Genomic DNA, 9,634 nt, shown 5'->3' with positions numbered 1-9,634 from the left:
CAACAGTGTCTCCTTGTGGCGAATGGTAGAAATGACACCTCCCTTTTCCTGAATGAATGTTTCTCACCCTTGATTGAGAAAGGAGGGCACGTTTCTCGATGAACATATAGCTCACGACCTTTACTGGTGATTTTTTTTCCTTAACTTTTTTTAATGCAATGGTTTTCAAAGTATGAAAACTAAAGTTGTTAAATATGTTCATCATTGTTCAACATTGTTTAGATGAGTGAGGTCGCACAGAACATATTTTTGTGAAGACAAAACGGACGTGCCCTGTAACACTGCACTCAAAAAAAATGTACTTGAAGATTAAGATTAAAATGTATACAAATCGGATCCAAATAAATGTTTGAATACAACATTCTAAAAGATACAATACAAATGCATTGTACTTAAAAGTTAAATACAAGTGATTGACAACAATAGCAAGTTATGTAAAAGCACTGAAACAATGTTCAACCCAAAATCCTAAATCTCAAACTATTTGTGATATGTGTAATATGTTGCAGTCGAAAAATGACACACTTAGCACCAAACAAAAGAAATACAGAAAAGAGGATCTCATCTCAGTTTTCTGACAAATTGACTTGTGTGAAATCCGGATGTGTTCACTCTAACAAACTCACAAAAAAATTGCTGTATTCTGCTGTGTGAATGGCGAAAGTTGCTTACACAGGTGAGTCATACCTTCCCCCGTCGAATGGAAGAGCATTTACTCGATACTTACTCCAAAAATACATTTCAGTGTGATAAGGGTCCTTGCAAGTTGAAGTCATCATACAGGCGCTAGAGTGGCGGAAATGTTGGCATCGGCGCAGTAGAACATCTCCGCACCGTGTGAACAGTCTTGAGGGTTGAGGCCCGTCATCGTCAGTCCAGTTATCATGATGAACACCCCGAGAACAATCAAAATGGCGGGCATCAGGTTTTCACTGTGATACCAGCGTCCAGGGGAGAGTTTGAGGAAGCAAGCGGAGGGGATGATGAAGATCAGAGGTGTGGCACTCAGAGCACCCTGGTGGGTACAGCAGAACACCAATGAGAATAGAAAAAATAAAATCTAACAAAAAATAAATAAATAAAGCTTCATTGAACAATTAGGAGTTATGACTTACATTCAACTCCAAAACAATTCCCAAACAGTCGTACGCCAAAGACATCGCTGTGCAAGCCGCAACTATGATTACCGTGACAGAAATGTGCTCCACTTTTGAAAGCTCCCGACCACAAATTGAATTTGAAATCACCTGCGAAGAAGAGTATGGATGCGCATGAAAACATTGACTCTCCCTATGGAATACTTTTTAAAAAAAAATACAGCTTACCTCTCGAGTAACAAAACACTCCAGCGGAAACGTTGTGATGATGCTGAGGGCAAAACAGAAGCGACCAAATGTTGCTAAATTATCATTTCTGCAGTAGTTCTCAAATATGTCTCCTGGCCACACAAAGACAAAAAGGCATTCAATTTATGACAATGAAATCAATCCGCGGGCTGATGTTCATGCATACCTTGCGTGTAGCCCGTAAAAGTGACGTAGCTTGCCACCGCAAACGCGGCGCTGATGATTAGCGCTGAGCCAACGGAAATGTGTGTGACCCGAGTCCAGTTGGTTAGCGTGGGCTGCTCCAGAGAGCCGTAGATCAGAAAGCTGTTGTGGTGACATATGAAGGCTGAAGAGAAACACAGAAGCAGAAAATCCCAACTCCAATTACTTTTTTCAACTTGTACAGATGATAACAACACAAAAACAAACTGGAGAACGGTAAAGTCAAACATTTGAGATCTTGGGGACTTCTTAGAGCAGAAAAACGGCAGGGCGAAAAATGAATCGATTTGGAGAAGCAAGTTGGCTTCATATCCGAGAAATGTTTGATGTTGTAAGCCACAAGACCGATTCCTGAGGAATGTGTTGTGTCTTGTGCCAGCCTCAGCACCACCAGCCTCTGGCGTTAAAAAATTCTAATCTGAAAAAAAATGAAAAGGTCATACAAGTTAAATGTTTTTTTAAGTGTTTATAAGTGGTTCATTTCGTTGTTTTTTTTGGGGGGGGGTACTCATTTGACGAGGTCAGCCGAGTATGGGAATGTGTTGTTTTTATAGAATAAGAGTTGACCTGACGCAAGCTAGCTCTTGATTTAAAAAACAAAACAAAACTATCCCGACATCCATCCATTAGCTGATCCGCGTGCTCGAGCCTATCCCAAATGTCTTCTGGCAGCAGGCGGGGGACACCTTGAACTGACTGCCAGTCAATCAGAGGGCACACATAGACGAACAACCGGTTTCCCTCACAATCACCATTTAGAGTGTCCAATCATCCTACCGTGCAAGTTTTTGGAATGTGGGAGGAGAAAACAAATCCGCGACCTCTGCAACTTGAGGCGAGCATGCTAACCTGAATTTTCATGGTGTTAGCATTTGCGCAGAACCACCACTGATGCAAACGACGGCACTCAAGTTCTTACCCAGTGGGGACGGGTGACTCCGAGTGACTCAATGGGCTCCGTTTTAGCCCCCAAATCAGGAAAACGGAACCGGTTAAAACAATTCACAATTCTTTGTTTTTATGTGTCTTCAATTACTCTTTCATATCCACAATAAAAATAGGGTTGAGGCCTCAAGTGATTTGCACGTGTTTTTTTTTTTTTGTTGATATCCTGTCTCATTGACATCTTCGAAAACATCCTTCCTGAGGGAAGCCATTGCCAACTTTACTTGACAAAGAGTACAATTCTCGCCTCTGTTCTCTTTGCAGGCATTTGTTTTTTGTTGTCTACTTGTTGCAAGCCAATCCCATACTTAATGTTCCACCATCAATACATTTGTTTCATGGCTGTTACTAACCTTGAGGCTCAAGTTACGAAAAGAGTTTGCAATGAAAAAAACAATAGTGAATGAAATTCTTTGTCAGGGAATAAACTGCTATTTGTTTTAATGATTGAAATTACCATCGGCCAACAATAATTTCAAGGCATTTGAAGAGTTGTACTTGTTTTATAACATTTAATGTAGCCTTAGCAGTTATATACAGTATGGGCAAGGTGCGCACTATATACAGTCAACCATCGCAATTTGAGGGGGATAGGGAGAGGGGGGGCCCCCCCCCCCAAAAAAAATGTTCAACACATTTTGCGGGGCTACTCACCAAACGACATGACGCCGACTGCCTGAATTGCGTTCCACTTGGCAAAAAGCCACGCCTCCGCCGTCGGGGGACTAGACAGGAATCAACATTTGCGTTGAGTTGTCATCCATCCTATTCCCACATTGCAATATCAGCGCTTCATCAACGGAAACATTTGTGTAAGTGTACATTTGAGGTCCCAAGGTGGCTGCTCTGATGATTACAATGACGAGGATGATTACTGTCAGTATCATTGACAGGAAGGATACCTAGTGACACACATGGATGTTTTACTGGCAACTAAACCACAACACTTGCAAGTCTGTTAGCGAGGCACTCACCTTGCCCAGTCTCTCGATATTTCGATAAAGCGAAAGAGGCAGTGTGCATAAGACGGTGGACATTACGATGACAAAATGGCGGTCGGCCATGATGTGATCTGGTCCAACTGCAAACAAAAGTCATTTGAAGCACTTTTTGCATTGGGCGCAAGGCTGAAATGGAGACACGGGAATACTGGTGGTGTACCTCCGGAAATTCTTTGAAATATTTTGGTCAGTGTGTCCCCTGTTGTTATGTTGTAGCTGATCATGGCTTGGGAAAGAAAGCAGCAAGTTAGCAGGAGCCTTAACTGGCATAGATCATTTGTAGAGATGCAGCTATTTTTTTTTTTTGTAGTTATCATAAACGACTTGGAATTTCTTTACTTTGATTTTTAAAGTCTTAAATATTTGGGGGGTTTTTTATTCCACGAAATTTGATTTTTAACAGTGTGAAGCACATTGAGCTATCTTAGCCTGTTAATTTTTTCCCCCAATGCATTTCTTTGGCGTCACTTACAATTGAGTCTCCGACTGACATTGAAACACAATAACACTCGTGTTAATCAAAAATGTATATTTAATGTTATTAAAAACACATTAATAACATGCAGTTTGAACATTAACACAGACGGTGAATTATTCATGTATTTATTTTTAATTTAAAGCGGTACAGCCACACATAAACACACATTGGTCAGTCCCCTCTAGTGGCTTTGAGGTCACGTGGCATCACCATGGAGGTGTAATGATATATTAAAAAAAAAAATAATAATAATAAAATTTGTAATAAGAATGAAAAATCCAAAACTAGGGTTAGCCTTTGTCTGTCTCGACTGTATCTTTGCAGGACTTACCGATAAACGGATACAGGAACTGCAGCGCTGATAAAATGAGGAGTCCTGGAAAACCAAATGTGCTTTGGACCAATGACTGGTAACTGTTTGTCCCTGACAGGTTGCCTCCTTTAATGAGTAGGATGATTGTGTAGTCTGCCATGATAACGCACAAACGCACACTGTCACTGGTCCGATGAATCCGAATGAAGATTTGAAGGGTGAAAGTGGGGCATTTACCGTACTTACCCGTGATGAACGCGACAATAATCAGAAGCAAAACGCCAAAGGGGAATCCTGCTTGGTTCAATGCGTACGGTAAACCTAGTTTGAATTCAAATAGATCAGAATTAAAATTAAATTAAAATGAGTCTCTTGTTGTGAGCTGATAACCTAATTTCAGAGCAACTGGAAATAACACTGTGACTAAATATATGTATAAACAAACCGGGTGGTGTCTTAATAGTTCAGTTGTTAATTCATATCCCTTTCAACTTGGTTTACTTTTTTTTTTTTTTTGAGGATGAATTATTCTGTCAGAGTGGGACAAAATAATTTAACCAAGTCTAAAAGGTTGTTTGAAACACAGGCATATTACAATATTGCATGCATACATTAAATCCCAGGGCAGCTGATTTTAGCCTTAAACTGGGGTTGCAGAGATTGCGTGACACAGCAGAATTTTTTTTTGGGGGGCGGGGGGGGGGGGGGTGAGAGTGAGAGTTTTAAAAAGGGTCCAAACAGGCGCTGGTCATATGATCAGGAGCTTTTACTGCTGCACAGCCTCAAGGTTATGCAAGCTTGTGTTTACACTCCAAGTTAGTATCCTGACTATTGTAAAAAAAATGCATCACAAAATAACTATTAAAGGCCACTTAAATCAAGCAGGAATGCATTTCAATTTAACAAGTTGAGAAATGAATATTTTAAGCTTACCTACCACCCCAGAACCGATGATGGAATTGACAAAATTAAAGCATGCAGATATCATGGAATATCTTGTTTCCCTTGTGGTTTTTGGTGAGGAAATTAAAGCGATTCCGGGTTCATCGCTAACCTGGAAATTGAGAAAATGAAGCAGTGATTAATAAGGCAGAAAGCGATCCTGTGTTGTGTGCTGCATTTAGGCCTACCTGCTGAGCCATTTGGGAGCACCTGCTGGTCCGTGATGGTGTTTATGTTGCTTACCCGAGTCACTCCAATGAGAAAATGTCACACTCATGCTGGGAAAACTTCCCTTTTAAGGGCAGTCAAGATTTTCAAAACGTTTTCAACACCGCCCCCAGCAGGTCGTTCGTGGAGTCAAACTGTCAACTGAGGCCAAGAGCATCAGCACGTCACCTCACAGCCGCCGCATTCTAACTTTTACTTGCACGCAAGGAAATCTGGCATTAAGTGATTAATAATAAAAGTGCATTACATTTTTTTTGACAACCGCTTGTTTCAGCTCAGAAAAGTGAACTAATTGGATCAATGTGCGGACTCGAGGGACAAAGGGCAAGTGTTTCCCCGCTGAGAATGATTATGAGAAATGCTGAGCGGTTTCAAGCACGCACGCGCACTCATTCTGCCATAGCTCGACATCTCCAGTGATGGCATTAGGGCTATAAGAAGTACTGTTGTTGAAATGACGTCACGGGATTACCGATGATTCGCTCGAAGGCAGGGATCAACCAAATAAATGACCCCCCCCCCCATATAATAAATAATAAATGTACTTCGGAGTTATCACACCTACTACAGTACTCTGCCGCATTTTGTGTTTGCATTTATTCTTTAAGAGCTTTTTGTTTGTATTGGCAATCAAGGTTGCAAATGTTGGCGTTCGAGATGTATTATTGAGTTATCACCACGAGGTGGCGACAAAACTCCTGATTACGTCCTGAAAAGATACTCCTCCAAATTACAAAAGCGCTGCAAAAGCGCCCGTTGTGCAACAAATGTCCAACTTTTTTGAGAGACTTTTTAGCCTCCCGCTCCTTCATTTGGTCATCTTTCAGAAAAAAACGAGTACCGTTACTTCTACCGGTACAGGACATTTTTGATCTTTTCAAATAATTTGGCTCGTAAAAATAAAATCAGAAATGTTGTCTTGCTCATGTCGATATTTTCTATTCCGTTCTCCATGGGTGAATATGACTTGGACTTTCACGCAATAGTCTAGTGGAAGAGAACGCGAGGAGTGGCGCTGGTGTCTCTGCCCTCTTTTGGTACCCAGGAAGCTGAGAGGTCCACCACCACTCAGACAGGCGCACGGAGGGCGGATGAGAGGCTCTCTTCTGGCGAGCTCTTTCTCTTTTTTTTAATAGGCTCTTTCCTCTTGGAAATAATTGGAAGCAGGCGTGCTAACTCCCAACCAAACGGACTTATTTGTTTCTTTTACCAATCTACCCCCACCCGCTTTTTTTTTTTTTTTTTTGTGGCTCTCTGAAGTTTCTGGAGTGTCTGTTAGCTGGAAATCATGGGAAACTAATGGTAAGCACAACTCAATATGTTTGAGTTGATTCTATCTATCTCTCTATATATCTATCTATCTATCTAACATTTTTATTTAAATTATGTGTAATGAACTTGTATTGGATGATCTTGTTTGTAGCTTTGCATATATATAGATATAGATAGATAGATATAAAATCAATCAATCAATCATCTGTTTAAGATATTGTATATTAAATGAGATTTTTTTTTCTAATGTCACTGTTTGCTCATCCTGCTCGGGGGGTTAAAAAAAGTGACAGATGAGTCGCTCCTCTAAAGGGATTCGTGGCCAAGCGTGAGCTATAGTCCAGTCGCGTTAATGGGCATGGCAGCAGTTCTCAGGCCACACTCCAGCTCGGAACGCTTCCTGTTTGCATGGCTGTCAACAGCCTTATTAGATTGCCCTCAATTACAGCCTGTCCTGTTTGCTTTCTTGCCAGACTGTAGACATCTGTGTGCGCCGTTGCCTATGGAAGCTGGCACGTCAAACATCTACGCGGAGGCAAGTGTGTGTTGGCGGTTCCTGGTCGCCAACGCCCTAAATGAGCCACGGCTTAATTGTGTTGTCTGCAAAGAGGCAAAGCAATGGTGGGGAGCACTTAAGAGAAGTCCCATAGGAGGTTACAGATTCGATACGCTGATCACCCTGTCCGGGCTTTGACATGAAAATTGCATTATTTTATAGTTTCATAGATAAATGTCTACCTGACCGCCACCCAAAGCGGGAGGAGTGAGGGGGGCGATATACAGACAGTTATTTGCGCATTTATTTAATATCTATGTACGAGTATGCTCTCTCTCTTCACTAGTAAGACAATTGGGTTATATTCGGGAACACTAATAGCACAGTTTTGGCATACTCGTTACGACAACTACATGTGACTTGTTACGTTGCGCTCGACTACTAAAGCAGTAGATAGTGACTGATAGAATTGTCATAATTCGTAGTACTGTACTACTAGGATGCAGTTGTCAACTAGTGCAGTTTTGCCTACTAGTTGTAAGACACGGTTGTTTTATTAGTTCATTGAATTGCCTTACTAGTGAGGACACCAACTTTGGACACCTCTGCATTAAGCTTAACCTGTAACCTGATAACATGATCAGCTGTCCACTGTAGTAACCGCTGTCCCTCAAAGGGTTAAAATAGATTTCGACTAAAGTACAGTGTAAAAAAAAAAAACCCCGCACAATACACATAATTTTTGGGCTAAAACGGTAATTCAAATAGGAAATAATTTAAAATAGAAATGATTGACATGTATGGCAATATTGATTAGAGCAATGGGTTCTGTAAATTCTTATTTCGTTGCAGAAAATGCAGGAAGGCCAATTTTCACAACAGCAAAACTTAGTGCGGTTTGTACGAGATGGGCAATAGAGGCACAAGTAGCGGAAAAACATTACTGCTAAGACAGTCATTCTATGAGTGGCCCCTGCCCCCTATTTTTCTGGTTGTGCGCTGATTAGTGTGTGGGGACAATTATATTTGTTTCTAAAATCATTCCGGCCTACTTAAGATATAACTGGAATGAATCTTCTTGGTGCTGCAGTTCCTAATAAATTGGGTGTTGAGTGTACGCAGACTCAAACTTTAAATTTGCCTTCCAATTGATTTATTTATACAGTTCCCGCTTGAAGAAAAAAAAACGTCTTGTTGGAGCGTATTAGTCTATTTCTAACTTTCAATTTCAAACCTCATTGAGAGCATACGTCACAAACCTCCCATGGAAGGTTCAAAAACCACACTAACATCAATTTCATGTTATTTAATAGACGTGTGTGTGTGTGTGTGTGTGTGTGTGTGTGTGTGTGTGTGTGTGTGTGTGTGTGTGTGAGTGTGTGTACATAGATGTGTGTTCCTTGTCAACAACAATTTGCCAGTGTTGACCGAGGCAGTAGTGACAGTCATCAATAACTGACATGGTTCTGACTTCTACTCGCTGCAGAGTCTCCAAAATACTTCTGATCATCCATTTTATGGGTCAGATGAGCGATTTGTTTTAAATATTCAACACTCGCACTGCATGTTTTATATTCTATCAGGCTGGGGGAGTTTAAGAGAGTGCTCGCCAAAAGCGCTACTTATGTCGACAATGGTTTTTTTGGGGCTTATTTTTCCCTCAACCAAGTTCATCAAAACTACTCAAAACAGTGGCAGGTACAGGAATGTACGTTGCTCCCCGGGGAAAGTTGAAGTTACAGCGATGCTTACACAAGTCGGTGATGCCGACAGGTTGCCGATAAAGTCAAGTGCCTCTATTTGAAGCTTCAAAGTGTCAGCGCGTATCTCAAGTGGAGTGTAATGAGTTGTTAGTGGACGAATGATGCACGTGGCGACCTCACCGGGTCAACGTTCTGTCAAGGTTAAGCCCGCTTTTGCTCTTTTGAAATGTGATCAGACAGGTTCAGTTGATGCTTTTGTAACACTGCCCAGTCACTTGCAGGAGTATTTTAACATGTGAGGTATTTTCGTAGTACTGTGGAAGCAAAGATGGTGTGGACATGAAGACGGTGTGTTCACGCCGACCCCCCCGATACTTCAAATCTAACAACAAACTATCTTTATGTGATCAACTCTTTTTCCAAAGCTCTTAGAGCCATCACTGATGCACTAAAAATAAAAAATGTAAAAAAAATAAAATAAACAATGAACTGACTAGGGAGTGTAAAATATACAGAACACCAATTGCATAAAATACAATGTACATGACAACAAAAACACACTTCAGTTAAATACTGCATTAAGCTTGTCTAGACAGTGTTGATCAAATGGACAAAAAGACTTTCTTCAATGAATCTTTAAAAGTTAATAACCAGATATCCAGTTGTTATCCACTTTGAGAAACACAGCAATAGATATTGAGAGTTT

The 9,634-nt window shown here is 40.9% G+C and overlaps 1 protein-coding gene across 3 annotated transcripts; it reads right to left on the bottom strand.

Moving 5' to 3' along the window:
* Positions 1-81: 81 nt before the first annotated feature.
* On the bottom strand, positions 82-5,508 carry slc38a11 (solute carrier family 38 member 11). Of its 3 annotated transcripts, XM_086123379.1 has the most exons (12): positions 5,418-5,508; positions 5,221-5,341; positions 4,534-4,608; positions 4,306-4,440; positions 3,657-3,722; positions 3,470-3,576; positions 3,318-3,397; positions 3,150-3,220; positions 1,513-1,674; positions 1,326-1,438; positions 1,116-1,247; positions 112-1,015 (listed from the first exon to the last, which is right to left on the bottom strand). In XM_086123379.1, exons 1-12 carry the CDS (start codon positions 5,427-5,429, stop codon positions 776-778), a joined length of 1,314 nt encoding a protein of 437 aa, XP_085979505.1. In that variant the 5' UTR covers positions 5,430-5,508; the 3' UTR covers positions 112-775. The 3 variants fall into 3 exon arrangements, with proteins under 3 accessions (XP_085979504.1, XP_085979505.1, XP_085979506.1); XM_086123378.1 differs by having other exon boundaries at positions 82-1,015; positions 4,306-4,608; XM_086123380.1 differs by lacking the exon at positions 5,418-5,508 and having other exon boundaries at positions 4,306-4,608; positions 5,225-5,344.
* Between the last annotated feature and the right edge of the window lie 4,126 nt (positions 5,509-9,634).

This window comes from Hippocampus guttulatus, chromosome 11 (genome assembly GCF_054856545.1).
Source record: "Hippocampus guttulatus isolate MCC_2025c chromosome 11, RoL_Hgut_1.0, whole genome shotgun sequence".
In the NCBI taxonomy this organism is placed as follows: Eukaryota; Metazoa; Chordata; class Actinopteri; order Syngnathiformes; family Syngnathidae; genus Hippocampus; species Hippocampus guttulatus.
The sequence above is the reverse complement of the archived record's forward strand: the minus strand, read 5'-3'. Positions and strand labels throughout refer to the sequence as shown.

Coding starts and splice junctions, on each gene's coding strand:
- slc38a11 (XM_086123378.1), bottom strand. Junction 3,398..3,469: donor ATATCGAGAGACTGGGCAAG/GTGAGTGCCTCG, acceptor GTGTGTCACTAG/GTATCCTTCCTGTCAATGAT. Junction 1,675..3,149: donor AGTCGGCGTCATGTCGTTTG/GTGAGTAGCCCC, acceptor GTTTCTCTTCAG/CCTTCATATGTCACCACAAC.